Source organism: Nicotiana attenuata, chromosome 1, assembly GCF_001879085.1.
Source record: "Nicotiana attenuata strain UT chromosome 1, NIATTr2, whole genome shotgun sequence".
Taxonomy (NCBI): Eukaryota; Viridiplantae; Streptophyta; class Magnoliopsida; order Solanales; family Solanaceae; genus Nicotiana; species Nicotiana attenuata.
This window is the reverse complement of record NC_031989.1, coordinates 73914636-73930113: the sequence shown is the minus strand read 5'-3', so window position 1 is coordinate 73930113 and position 15478 is coordinate 73914636. Positions and strand designations below refer to the sequence as shown.

Genomic DNA, 15478 nt, shown 5'->3' with positions numbered 1-15478 from the left:
CTCCACGGACCCACCCCACACAAACACCACCCACCCCGGGCTCGTCACGGTTGACATCCTGAGGAAACTTGAGAAACAGGAAGTACGCATGAAGATTTGCTCATTTTCATTACTAGTAAGCGTATATTTTCACTATGAAATACATATTTTTTTTTTTTTAATAGTTGTAATATCCAAACTAGTTTAAGCACACCTGGATTATTCTATATATATATATATATATCTTCCAACAAAACCCCAAATCGGCAAGGCCAAGACTCACCAGTAAGGTATTCGTCCTGTGTTTTTTGGATCAAATCCGGTGATAATTTTTCACTCATGTCCTTCCAGAGCCGGATAAGTGATCTTCAAGGGCATCTCCCCAATCGAGTGGGTTCTCCATGGACAATGCCACCTTAAATCGTTGTTTAGTCTTCATCATTAACTCCCCTTTATTTTAGTATGCGACAGTTTTCTTCATCTGATCGCGTTGCATCAATATGGATCCAATAATTCATTGGTTGTACATTCAGAGATGGATAAAATTGCTTCTTACCCTTAGTTTCATGTAAAGGATCTAGTGGGTTGGATAGCTTTTGCTATCTTTTTTTCCATTTTTATATGTATAGATAGTTAGTTAGATCCATATACAAATTTAAAGGCAAGCATTTGTAGGATAATAGACAAAATACCCCTTCAAGTTGAAAGATAACCATTTACATCCACAAACCAGCTAACTCTAACCCGGATTTCATAGCTCTCATATCCACTTGGTCAAACTATATCAGAACAAGGGCAAATCAATGAAGCTCCTAAAACTTTCAAACTTCCAAAACTCTTCAAAGCAGCTTTTACCTTCTAATAATGTCAATGAACGCCGTTCGGATTGGATATAAATATTTTGGTTTAGATTTTCAAATTTCGGAGTGAAGAAATGACAATCCAAATCCATTACAAATAATTTCGGATTTGATCAAAAAATTTAAGTTCGATTTCGGATTAATCGGTTTAAATATTTCGGAATTTCTGTTTTGAGCCTATTAGTTGAGATGTTTCTTCTTACAAAAATAAAAATTCAAATGAAGTATTTATGTTTAATTGCCTAAAAAGTTATTCATTCTTACCACAATCATCTAAATAAAGTATTTAAGTAATAAAATCATTACCATGGAATACAATTGAGACATAAAGAAAGCCAACAAAAATTAGCAATAGTAAAAAGAATCCAAATAGAACATATTCTAATAGTAACGTAGCAATTAATATTAAATATATGTGATAATGTCTAATCAGTAGGATATTGAACTTATTATTATTGGCATATAGGTAATGGGACTAATGTCTAATGGGTAGAGCTAAATATAAAGTATATGTATTTCAAATTTCTATATATCCAAAAATCCAAAGTACCAAATACAACATCCAATTCAAAATCCAAAATTTAAAATTAAATCTGAAATTCAATCCATAATCCAAAAAGTCTGGATTTCGATTTGAATTTCGAGTTTGCCCAAACTATGCCCACCCCTAATGTGTAGTCTACTTAGCCATCAATATGGATACCGAGTAACCTTAGCCACCAAAGGTTAGGCACATGAGTAGCAATCACCAAGTATTTTTTGCCTCCATTGGGGTTTGAACCTCAGACCTCATGATTCTCCTCTAAGTCATTGACCACTAGGTCACACCCTTTGGTGCAAGTTGTTACCCTACTATCGAGAAAAAGAGACCAACAAAAGTCTGCATAGCCAAGATGTTTGCTCAGAAGATGAACCTCTAAGCTGAACCACAGTATTGGAATGAAATTACAAAGAACATCATAAGACTCTCCCAAAGTTGCAACCTTGTTGAGAGTATCAGTTAGCAGTTAGCAGTTAGCACGCACTCGCTATGTTTTCTCGACTACCAACCAGTCGAATCATTCCAGTGGAGCCAATATCATTATGAATAGCTTAACCATCCCAAAGCGGAGCAGAAGACACCATCATTCATGATCTTAAGCTGGAGGAGAAGCTCATATCACGGTCAGACGACCATACACTAAATTAATATTCTCCAAACATCATCACTACCAAAATGCATCATCATAACACTGAAAGAAAAGAACCAATATTGAGAGTGTCAAGAGATTATACAACTCTCTTCTCCAGTCACAGCTAGAAGCTTAATGTCTTGCAGCAAACACAGATATTTTATCACTTCAACACCTGAATAAGAGGCTAAATGCTAACAATAAGATAAGCACTAGTATGGCAAGCAAGGTACTATCAATGGAAATGAAGCTTTGCCACTGTACAATTATAACTCTCGTTAAAGAAATTCGATCGACCTAAGCAGGTCAGTAGATTTTACTAGGTACCAATGGATGTCATTCCTACCTGAGTTGCTCGGACTGGGGTGCGGGCATCCGATACGAGCACGGATCCGAGTGTCGGATTCGGCAAAATCTAAATTTTAAGATTCAGGAGTGTGGATTCAGTTATGGATACGGGTGCGGGGATTCGGCTAAAGAAATTCAAAATTATAAAAAATAGAGCTATAAAGAGAAAAAAAAGTCATTTAAGGCCTTCCATCAACTCTCCATCTATATCGCTGCTGCTGTCTACTAGAAGTTCGAACTCACACCACGACCCCTTGAAATCTTGGTTTTTCTGAAACACAAAACAACAAATATGAGACAAAATTGAAGGTATACCATTTCCCATGCCTTAAATCTGTTTTATTTTTAATTTTGAGAAATCAAAATCTCAATTTCCCCCCAAATTTGTCGATTGGCTCAGGCAAAGTATTCGAAGTTAGTTGACCGAAACTGGAACGTATCCCGCTCCCGGACCCGCTCCCATCCCGTGTTGAGACGGGTGTGGCACCAAAAACGAAGAGTCCGCGCAACTTAGATTCCTACTGATGGAACCAGAGATCTACTATGGTTTGCTACTTTCTTTTTTTTTACTATACTTAAAGTTTGCTACTGAGCATATTAATGAAAGAAACAATGGCAAGAACAACCTGCTTTCACATGTAGCAGAAACTTTCAACAGATAAATATCACTATTGCACAATTCAATCTAAGCCACTTCACTGGAGTGGAAAAGAACAAAATGGGCATATTATTGTGAAACAATTTTAAGCGCCGATGTCTCAGCTTCAGCCTTCAAAAGCTTTTGGTGTACACAAGCTCTTGTATAGAATCCCAGTCACATCGTAATATGAGACAGACCTTACAGCAGTGTCAATTGCCCGAACAAATTTTATGAAACTGAAGATCTCAGACGCAGTAACCGGTGAATGTAAATCCTCTTCCTACAATCTCACCAGCACAATACCATGCAAAGCACTCCAAGCCAAACAAAACAGCAATACCGGCATCTTCAACCTTCAAATCCTTTCTATTCTGCCACATGTGCTTCACAGAATCAAGTTCCTTCTGGAATGACTCATAGCGTCCAGGGATGCTGACAGGAGAAAAAGAAGAAATTCAGTAATGATCATGAATGAATGTCACCAGTGGGCCACCAGTGATTTTTTCCCCATTTAAAGATGCACACTACTGCATCACACTAGTGCTGCAAATTCTGGGCACAAGAACCATGAGTACTCTAAAAGTGTGTCCTCTGTCAACACGAATATTCTTAGTATACTCTCTGACAAGGACATGTTCAATAATCCATCAAGGAATCAACCATGTCCAATAGAAGAATATTGTAGTCCACATCTCAGCCAGGTGGTGGTCAAGGAATTAAGCAAAATGTAACAATAAATAGTATTTTTGTAGCTTTATATTTACTGGTATAACGAAACCAGTGAATTAGGAATTTCACCACATGTGAAACACTTCAAGGAGAAGAGGGTTGTCAGCCAGGGAGACAGACACAAAACCCTACAATTTTAAAACTAGAGGAATACATTAAGAATGTGAGGTGAAATTATATTTATGGGTGTGTGTGTGTATAAAGTTGTTTATCATAAATACTACTAATAATAACTACCAGAAAAATTGAAGAGTCCTATGCAGCTGGTAAGTTCTGAGAGGCTTTAGGCCCCAACTCGCAAGGGTTTTTAGTTCTAAAATTTACACTAGTGCCCCAATTCACCTAATTTGTTCCAAAAATAGGGTATGCCTGTCAATGATAACAACAACAACAACAAGCCCAGTGAAATCCCACAAGTGGGGTCTGGAGAGGGTGAAGTGTACGCAGGCCTTACCCCTACCTAATGAAGGTAGAGAGGTTGTTTCCGAAAGACCCTCGGCTCAAAAGAAGTGAAAATGAAGCAATAAACAGACAGTAGCAACAACCAGGTTAGTAAACATGGGAACAAATGAAGATACGTGCAACAACAGATATCTAAGAATACGACACCATAAAAATAGATTCAGTCTTGCTGGAAATAATGACACAATATGAAATAGAAAGGGGCTAGGCCTAGAAAAATACAAGACTAGGACTAATACTACTCGGATGATTAGACGAAACTCTAAACTGCCTGTCAACCCACAACCCTAATCCTCGACCTACACACCCTCCTATTGAGGGTCATGTCCTCGGTAAGCTGAAGTAGCGTCATGTCTTACCTAATCACCTCCTAACCGGGGCATCAGAGTCTCTCCTCTTCACATGCCCGAACCATCTCAACCTCGATTCCCGCAACTTATCTTCATAGGAGCCACGCCACCTTGTTCCTAATATACTCATTCCTAATCTTATCTCTCCTCGTATGCCCGCATATCTATCTCAACATCCTCATTTCCGCTACTTTCAACTTCTGAACATGGGATTTCTTGACTAGCCAACACTCGACTACATACAACATGTCCACCGCTTTATAGAACTTGCCCTTAAGTCTAGGTGGCACATTCTTGTCACACAAAACACCAAAATCGAGCCTTCATTTCATCCATCCTGTTCCAATACGGTGTGCGACATCCTCGTCGATCTCCCCATTACCCTGTATCACAGACCCAAGGTATTTGACACTATCTCTCCTGGGGATGACTTGTGTATCCAGCTTCACGTCCACTTCTACTTCATGAGCCCCAACACTAAACTTACACTCCAAGTACTCTGTCTTCGTCCTGCTCAACTTGAAACCTTTAGACTCCAAGGTCGGTCTCCACACCTCTAACCTAGCATTAACCCGACAGCGCGTCTCATCAATCAGCACTATGTCATCTGCAAATAACACACACCATGACACCTCTCCCTGAATGTGTCGCGTCAACACATCCATCGTCGCGGCAAATAAAAATGGCTAAGAACGGATCCTTGATGCAACCCTATCTCCACTGGGAAATAGTCCGAGTCACCTCCCACTGTCCTCACCCGAGTCTGAGCTCCATCGTACATGTCCTTAATCACCCTAATGTACGCTACCGGGACACTACTAATCTCCAAACATCTCCATAAAACTCCCTTGGGACTTTATCGCAGGCTTTTCTAAGTCAATAAATACCATATGCAAATCCTTCTTCCTCTCCCTATACTGTTCCATCAACCTCGTTACCAGATGAATGGCTTCTGTAGTCGACCGCCCTAGCATGAAACCGAACTGGTTCTCTAAAATAGACACACTCCTTCTCACCCTCCTCTCCACCATCATCTCCCAAACTTTCATGGTGTGACTCAGCAGCTTGATACCTCTATAATTATTGCAATTCTGGATATCACCCTTGTTCTTGTACAACGGGACTATCAAACTCTGCCTCCACTCTTCGGGCATCCTCTTCGTCCTAAATATAACATTAAACAAATCAGTAAGCCACTCCAAACCAACCCGGCCCACGTTCTGCCAAAATTCCACCGGAATCTCGTCTGGTCCGGTTGCCCTACCCCTCCTCATCTTTCGCATAAACTCCTCAACCTTAATACGTCTACAAAACCTGAAATCACGCTGGCTTTCCGAGTCTTCCAACTTCCCAAGCTCAATGGTCCTATCCTCATCCTCGTTCAAGAGTCTATGGAAGTACGTCTGCCACCTTCGCCTAATACACGCCTCCTCTACGTGTCAATGATAATTTAAAATAAATTAATGTATTTTCCAAAGACATGGCATAGGTATGTCCAAAGTGAGTCAGCTGTGTTTCCGTGTCCGGCCCGAATACACCACCATAGATTTAGTGACAAATAATGAACTAGACAAAATAACGTATTAACATGTTAGAAGATATAAGGGCGAGAAATAACATGCTTTGTTCTTTTCAACAAAAGAGGAATTATAATATCTATATCATTTAATTAGTTTGATTCATACATCAAAAATAATTGTTATACAGTAATAATGCACAAAAATTTAATTCTGTGACATCCTAAAAATATAAAACGCTATAAGATCAAACCCCCTGGCCCCTGCCTTACATCCTGGCAGTGGAAGGTTTAATTCTCATCCAAATCACCATTCTCTTTCCCAGATCTGGGGGTCTAAAAAGTATTTCAGGTACTGATGTTCATGTGCAAATTAAAATAAGAAGTCCAAATTAAGTATACGTAATCACGAAAAACACAAACATCAATATAATAAGCTAGTATAGAGAAGAGAGTATAACCTGGCAAGACGAGTATGGAACAACTGCTTTGACAATTCATTGCACTTCTCAATGGTGGGTGGCTCAACAATATACTGTTTGTTCTGCTCCAGCAACTGTTTGTAGTAGGTAGTACCATGCTTGGTGAGGAATTGTGAAGCTTGGCATGCCTTAGATTGTAGTTGCTGAATCTTGGATGCCATCAATTCCCTAAAGGTGCTAAATAGAGGATATCATAATCAAACATCTAACCAACAATTAAACCAGAAATACACTCCTCACTAATTCTTGCCTATTTCACAGAATTTTCTTTTTTTCCCTCCCATTGTCTATACAACCAGGGGTGGAGCTAGGGGGCGCTTGCGCCAGAAAATTACACTGTATATACAAGGTCAAGATATCTGTTACGCATATACAGTAAATGTTGAATCCCCTTGACTTCTTCGCGAGTTTATTTCTTTATATTTTGAATCTCATTCCTGGCTCCGACATTGCACACAACTAGAACAAATCAGAAAACAAGGGACACATATCAAAAATGGGCCAGTCCAGCATTTAACATTTCCAATGAGCTACGTTAACATTTTCTTTATTCAAATACACGTCTAAATATTAATCAATTTTCTTGATAGACCATTAAGAAATATGCAAAGAATTGTAAAACAGTAGCTGCTGTCTGCCTGAGTAATTCCTATTCCATTTCATAGATCCAATTTTCGCATATTAAAACCTACTTCAGAATTCACATATCAGAATCAGAATCATCAGTCAAATCAAAGTCAAAACCCTTATCATCTGTTTCCTATATTCTGGGTGCATAGTGGTGTACGATCTTGACAGATAATTAAAAAACAAGATCTGAGAGAAATTGATAGGAAATAACGAATTTGAAGACACTAGACTGTAAATGGAGGTCCAACATTACCTTTTAGCTCTGAAAATGAATGAATCTTCGGATAGGTGTTAGGAAAGACGATGGGCGAGACTTTGCTGGCTGCGACTCTTGGTTTTGAAGAGACTTCTAAGAAAAATGAAAAAAAGTAGCTTTGCTAAACCGGGAAGAAATTTATATTGTTTGCCACAATAAAGACACAATTATTATATTAGGGAAAACGTTAGTATCTACCATGAAATAATTTGTGTTGTATTTGTGCCTTTGTTTATCTTTCGATCCATAAAAGTCTCCCAACATCAAATAAAACATTCAATTTAATCATAAACTTTCAAATTGATTTGATAGGGTGAGTTTTTTTTTTCCATACCAATAATATTAATGTTAGTCTTGTACCTTTTTATTTTAAGATTTCTATGTTGTTCTTTCTTTCGCTTCAGCTTTTTTGTTATTTTGCTCTTATTACTGTTTGTTGCTACTGCTTCTTTTTCATCTTTTTTTGAGCTAAGTGTCTATCGAAAATCGTCTTTAAGCTGAGTGTCTATCGGAAATAGCATCTCTACCTGTTCAGGATAGGGGTAAGTTGGTTTGCGTACACACTACCTTCCACGTACCCTACTAGTGAAATCACACTAGTTTTGTTGTTGTTCCATATATATATATATATATATATATATATATATATATATATATATATATATATTAGGGTACGCGCTTTGCGCGTGTACACTATCTCAATAAGAAAGAATTTTAAAATATTATATAAATAATATATTAAAATATTATGTTTGAATAATAAAATAAAAGCTACTATTCTCTAAAATGATGAATCTTCATACAAATTTCAATCATCGGTCAATGTATTCGACTAAAAATTTATTTTAACTTTTTTTTAGTTCAAACGCTTTAAATTCATAAGTTATCATTCTTCCTTTTCAATTTCAACAATCACATATAATCCTAGAAAACTTAAGAATTTTTTTAATTCTTTTTAAAAAGTTATTCACTACTTCATTTTAGAAGACTCAAACAGGATTAACAAATTGTTCGAAAATAACAATTTTTTTTCGAGAATAAAATGCAAATTATTTAATTTTTAATTAATAATAAATATTATATGAATTATTTCCAACAGATTAGAAAAAAATAAGTTACTGTAGCTCATGGTATAATCAAATTACATAATTATGCGAAAAAAAGGAGTTCCGAAAAAGAAAATAAAAATAAATAATACTAAAACTAAAACTGTTTAACCAAAACAAAAGAGCTCGTCAAGGACTCTTAAACAAATATTTTTATAACAAAAAGATAATTATATGATTTTCCATGTCAAAGTCCTAAATAGTAGGCAACTAATTAAATGATTGTCCCTAAATATGAGAAAAATAATTAATGATTATTCCTACATATTAGGAAAATAACTAAATTGTTGAACGAGGAGGGGGATAGACGCATTGTGCTAGGTAAGTTGGAGCACTCCGAGAGTCGGCAGGATTTTGGGTACTGTAGGCGGATTACGGTAGAGGAGGTGGAAGGGGCAATGTGTAAGATGTGCAGGGGCAGAGCGACACGAAATCCCGGTGGAATTCTGGAAGAGCGCGGGGCGGGCACGTTTGGAATGGCTCACTGGGCTGTTTAATGTTATTTTTAAGACGAAGAAGATTCCCGAAGAATGTAGGTAGAGTACGACGGTTTCGCTTTACAAGAACAAGGGCGATATCCAAAATTGCAACAATTATAAGGGTATCAAGTTTGGATTCATGCCGGGGCGTTCGACTACGGACGCGATTCCCATCTGGTAGGAGATTAGTGGAGCAAGTACAGGGAAAAGGAAGGAAGGATTTGCATATGGTGTTTATTGCCCTTTGAGAAAGCTACGATAAAAGTCCGCGAGAGAGGTCCTGTGGAGGTGTTTGGAGGTTAGCAGCGTTCCGGTAGCGTACATTAGGGTGATTAAGGATATGTATGATGAGCTAAGACTCAGGTGAGGACTGTGGGTGGTGACTCAGAGCATTTCCCTGTGGAGATGGGGTTGCACCAAGGATCGGCTCTTAGCCCATTTTTATTTGCCTTGGTGATGGATGTGCTGTCGCGACACATCCAGAGGAGGTTCCTTGGTGCATGCTATTTGCCGATGATATAGTGTTGATTGAGGAGAGGCAAAGCGAGTTAACGTGAGGTTGGAGGTTTGGAGACAGACCTTGGAGTCTAAAAGGTTTCAAACTGAGTAGAACCAAAGACAGAATACTTGGAGTGCGAATTCAAGTGACGGGACCCATGATGCAGACGTAGAGGTTAAGCTTGATGCTCAAGTTATCCCCAAGAGGGCGAGTTTTAAGTATCTCGGGTCTATTTCCAGGGTAAGAGGGAGATTAGCGAAGATGTCGCACATCGCATCAGAGCGGGATGGATGAAGTGGAGGCTCCCTTCCGGTGTTTTATGTGATAAGAATGTGCCGCAAAGATTTAAGGGTAGGTTTTATCGAGTGGTGGTTCGACGGTTATGATGTGTGAGGTTGAGTGTTGGCCAGTCAAGAACTCCCATGTGCAGAAGATGAAAGTAGCAGAGATGAGAATGTTGAGATGGATGTGTGGGTGTACCAGGAGAGATATGATTAAGAATGAAGCTATCCGGGACAAAGTGGGAGTAACCTCCATAGAGGACAAGATCCGAGAGTCGAGGCTGAGATGGTTCAGACATGTTAAGAGAAGGAGCATTGATGCTCCTGTCAGGAGGTAATGAGAGGTTGGCCACGGAGAGTTTGAGAAGAGGTCGAGGTAGGCCTAGAAGTACTAGGGAGAGGTGATTAGACAGGACATGGCGCAGCTTCAGCTCACAATGAGGACATGACCCTTGATAGAATGGTGTGGAGGTCGAGGATTAAGGTAGAAGGTTAGTGGGTAGTTTTTTAGTTGTTCACCGATAGTCTTAGTAGCATGCATGTCCCTTCATATTCTTAAGATTCTTATTACGTTATGTGGTTTTGTTCGCCTCAGGTATTGTATTCCCGTTGCTATTATTTTGGTACTACTTATCCTTTATCTCTCCCTTTTTATTTTATCTTCCTTCTTTTTTTCTTTCTCTTCCTTGCTTTCTCCTCTCTTCTTCTTGCCCTTCCTGAGCCGAGGGTCTATTGGAAACAGCCTCTCTACCTATATTAGGTAGGGGTAAGGTCTGCATATAGACTACCTTTCCCAAACCCCACTGTTGGGATCATACTGGATTTGTTGTTGTTGTCGTATTAGGAAAATAACTAAAAATTACTACTTTGTCATATAAAATATATTTTTAAAGGGGCTAATGACCTTCGTACTTAAGGTACAACGTTTTGTGCATATACCTATATCAATAATTATATAATTATTTAAAATATAGAAAATATTATTAAATAATATATTTAAGTTATAAAATAAAAATTTAAAAAATATATAAGTTATTGAAATGATGAATATTGATATCGCTGATTAGGCGAGAAGTAAAATAAAAAAAAAACTTTTTGCAAAAAAGATTAAATTATATTTAATTCTTAAAATATAACGTAACCAAAAGAGAAAAAAAATACCTTTTCAAGATAGAATTAAATTGTTTTCAACTCCAAAAATTCATAACATAAAAATTGGTACCTCTTTTCTTCAAATAAAAAAAAAGTTTCAGTAGTTGTTCAATTTTTTTCGCGTTAATGGCTTTGGATCCTAAGTCTAATGGTTTCTGGTGAGATATTAAAGATTTTGAGTTTTTAATGTATTTCAACGTAAGTTAGTTAATATATTTGGTCCTAAATTAGAACTTTACTTTATACACGGAAGAAATTTAGTTAATTTTAATGTCCTAAATATTAGTGTTTCCTACATAATAATTCAAATATGGGAAGTTTTAATAAATACAGTTTTATTTGATGTTAAGGGTAAATGACAATTTTATCTAGTGTGAAATCTTTTTTTAAGGGCGAAAAGGCGAACGACATTTTAAAGGGCAAAAAAGACGAACAACATTTCGCTAAGGGTCTTCGTGCTTTTAATATAGTATATATATATATATATATATATATATATATATATATATATATATATATATATATATATATACTGAATAATTGAAAGGGTACAAACATACCCTTATATGACTTTCATCTATTTGCCAAAATCAGACCCAATTTTCCTCGGTAAATTGTTAGTGAGATATACTTGAGATAAAAGATAATAGTGGGGGCTTTTATGGACCGAAAGAAAAGCAGAGAGCAAATGTAAGACAAATGTTAGTGTATATTTGAACCTCTTTAGCTAGCGGTAAAGGATCCAAGAAGAAGATAGAGACAATTTCTATTAATTCCAACCATGAACAATACTAAGAACAAGGAACTAAAATAAAAAGAAAACAGGAATGGAGGGAGGTTCTAGAAATGCTAAAATAAAGAAAAGACTCAGTATTCGCATAAGAATCTTCTCCGCAGCTATCCCAATTTATATCCATGTAGCCTTGTCTTAGCCAGGGTCCCAACGTCATTTGACAGGTTCTTTGGTAGATATTTGGGTCTGCTTCTCTTTTTAATAGATCCACTTTCACCACCTTTGTTATATTGGGCCGCATTCATTCATAGGCATACATCAGCTGTAATGTGAATGATACTACTGTTGGATGATTGGCTCAAAGTATCGTAAAAATAGTACGGTCTAGCCAATTTTCAGAGTGGTCATTCGAAAATAGCCAGCGTTTATCAAGTCAATGAAAAATAGCCACCATTTTGTTGCAACAGAGACCGGTCCAGCATAATTTACTGGAGTTCGGTGCACCTGTGTATGAACTTCCAGCATATTATGCTGGAACTCCAACACACGGAAAGTTCCAGCATAATATACTGGAGATTCGAGCACTTGTGTATGAACTTCCAACATATTATACTGGACGGGTATACTTTGCTGGAACTCCAATATATTATGCTGGAGTTCTAGTGTACTTATGCTGGAACTCCATCATATTATGCTGGAGTTCCAGCATACTTATCCTGGAACTCCAATATAATATGCTGGAGTTCAAGTATACTTATGTTGGAACTCCAGCATAATATACTGGCGTATTTTCCGGGTTTTGAACAGTATTTTCGCTCAGATTTATCTTTACATGAAAAGTGACTAGATTTCGATTACTTTTAAAATTGGACTATTTTTGAACGACCACTTGTAAATCAGGCTATTTTTGAATTTCTCCCCAAAGTGTCTGCTATAGTTTTTGAATGATATAAAATAGCATATCATAGTCCAGAACTAATTTGAGCCACCTCCAGTTAACTTCCGATGGTAGAATAGTAACTCGACTTAGCATAAAATCGATGGCGCCAGATCTTAAGTGCAAACACAAGAACTGCTAACTCCAGATTATGAGTTGGGTAGACATAAATACATTCATCGGTTAAAACTTATATATTTCCTTTTTTTAAATAAAAAAATTGAACTCCTTCAGATTAAGAAGAAAAATGGTTAAAATTCGTTATGCTTTTTCACTACCGCTATTCTCTTCATATTCTCAAATTATTAGAGATAAGATCTTAGCAATAACTGAAATATCATCTTCTCTAGGCTCCCAGATTGGTCTTTCTTGACGTTAGATTTTTATTGAAAACCCTAAATTGCTTCTCAAAGTTAGAAAACTTACCGGAAATATTTATAGTTAACGTTAATGGTGGAATGGTAAAATCTTATGAACAAAAAGTTTTTGTTAGTTTATGTTTACCTGTAAAACGGTACAAATGAATTATAGTGTGGTTTATAGATAAGCGAATTGATTTGATCCAAAAACGATAAATAAATAAGAACGGAAATTAGATTAACGAATGAAATTAAAGGAGATAACAAGCCTGACTAAAGACTTAGACTCTCCAATGAAAAGAGCAAGAATATTTCAAGTGTTTGGATTCAGTGTAACAAGAGAATAGATTACAACTTTTGTGTGAAGAGTGTTTCATGTCCTCCGATGGTTGTTAATCCTGCTATTTATAGCTCTACTTAGGGAGACAAAAGCCTAAAATCAAGCTCCTCTTGAATGAGAATAAAAACGTCATCGATGAATGCATAACGACTGGCTTTGAATGCAGATATTCTCTGTAATGGTTGCTTATTAAATGATATTTGATGCCAACCCTTTGAATCTCTATTATCAGCTATTCTTCCTTTGAGATCCACCTGGCACCGGTTACACACTTCGCACCCTGTACCAGTTATTTACTGAGTCGCCTTTTGCCTGTCTTGGGTTCCACGTGTCACCTTACCATTTGACCACCTGTTATCAACCAATTTCACCCCATACAAATAATCCCCCTACTTTTCGGTAATGCCACTCGGTGTTACCGGAAGTAGATGAGGATTTTTTTTAGCGGGAAAGTTCATGAATGGTCTCTAACACTTGAAGGGACACATGTCTTCTCATATTTAATACCCCAGACACGTGTTGCCCCGTGATTAAGCAAATATTTTTGCTAGTTTTCGAGATAATCTGACCATGATGTTTGTCGTCTATAACTTCTCCGCTACTCATCACTTTTACTTCCTTACTTTCATTATTTTAACTCCTTCTTTTTCTTTGAATCTCCTTAGAGTTTTTTTGCAACGCTCAACTCTTTCAGTAAAAACCTCTTCACAGATTTCTTATCATCATGTCTTCTCATACCACCGTCTCCAGGTCCAGGTCGTCCAACCTTTGCACTAGGCTGGTTCTTAGATCAGGCATCATATTTGTTGTAATATGTTAACCGTCTCTTCAAGGACCGTAATTCAGTCCCCATGATTCACCATGGTCATGAATGGTGGTACTGACAATGTGTCCCTCGTTCGATGTCGAGTCTAGGCTCTGATACCAACTATTACGCGGCACCTTCGAGAGATTTCTTGTAAGGGACACGTAAGGCTAAGAAACCAATGTCCGTGCTATTACTATCCGCCAACTGTGGTACCTTCCTTACGCTAGACGAGACTGTTAGTGCTGAACGAAAAAACCAATGTCAAGAGCAACTAAGAGAATGAGAATGAAAGAAAGCTTGATTGCATTAATGAAAGTTATTACAAAAAGCAACATGGTATCGAGGGGGAGAGACACCAATACAGAGAATTGTTTGTTTGCTTGAAAGTTTGACTACTTGATCCCCCTTAATAGTGCTTAAAAAAAAATAAAGTTACAGGACTTGACATAACTAAGCTAGAGAGACATAATGAAAATACAGAAAGTAAAACTACTGTACATTTACAATAAAAAGGACATAGATTACTACAAGATAAAAGCAGGTCCGTTGGCGGCAACCTTGTCTTTAGCATCAGACTCTGCGCGCGTGATGCTGTTGGCATCTTCCTGCGGTTGGGCACTGGCAAGGGCTATCGATGGGGCGACATAGCACAGGCGCACTTGTCACTTGACGTGGCCAAGACCACGTGGTCGTCCATGGCGCTAGGCGTTGGGAGGCTTGCCACAACACCATGGGGAGCGTCCAAGGGGTCATGGGACATGGCCGGAAAGCCACCCATGACATGACTCATATAAGCATAAATTTTTAAGAAATTAATGTATAGTTGTTCGAGCAAACGCACACGTAAGTATACACGATCGACAAGTAATAAAATATTAAGTAGAGTATCGTTCCCACAAGGACTTGTTATCAACTATTGACTAAATTAGACTATCCTGATTATCCAAATAAGAATTAAACTTAGAAGTGTTTAACTCCAAACTAATTAAAGTAAAAAAAAAATAGTGAATTCTGAACAAAGGAATAGCAGATTTTTATATTATCAATGTGATGAAAACTATCTATGTTATGGGCTATCTAACAATTCGATTATATTCTTCACTTGAATTGACTAATTACTTCATCTGGTTTATTGGTTGACATGGTTAATATTGCCCATAAGAATTTATTGAGTTTGTATACACCAGGATATCATCAATAAAAACGATAACAAATGAATCCAGATACGACCGAAATACGCTGTTCATCAAGTGCATGAACGCGGCTAGGAGCATTAGTCAGCCAAAACGACATAACCAGGAATTCATAGTGCCCATATCTAGTCTTGAAGGCAGTCTTCATAATATCCGAATCCCTGATC

The 15478-nt window shown here is 37.5% G+C and overlaps 1 protein-coding gene across 2 annotated transcripts; it reads right to left on the bottom strand.

The window, feature by feature from the left end:
* On the bottom strand, positions 2961-7598 carry LOC109228827. 2 transcript variants are annotated; one of them, XM_019394066.1, is made up of 3 exons: positions 7422-7598; positions 6518-6715; positions 2961-3431 (listed from the first exon to the last, which is right to left on the bottom strand). In XM_019394066.1, exons 2-3 carry the CDS (start codon positions 6697-6699, stop codon positions 3245-3247), a joined length of 369 nt encoding a protein of 122 aa, XP_019249611.1. In that variant the 5' UTR covers positions 6700-6715; positions 7422-7598; the 3' UTR covers positions 2961-3244. The 2 variants fall into 2 exon arrangements, with proteins under 2 accessions (XP_019249611.1, XP_019249604.1); XM_019394059.1 differs by having other exon boundaries at positions 6518-6706; positions 7422-7591.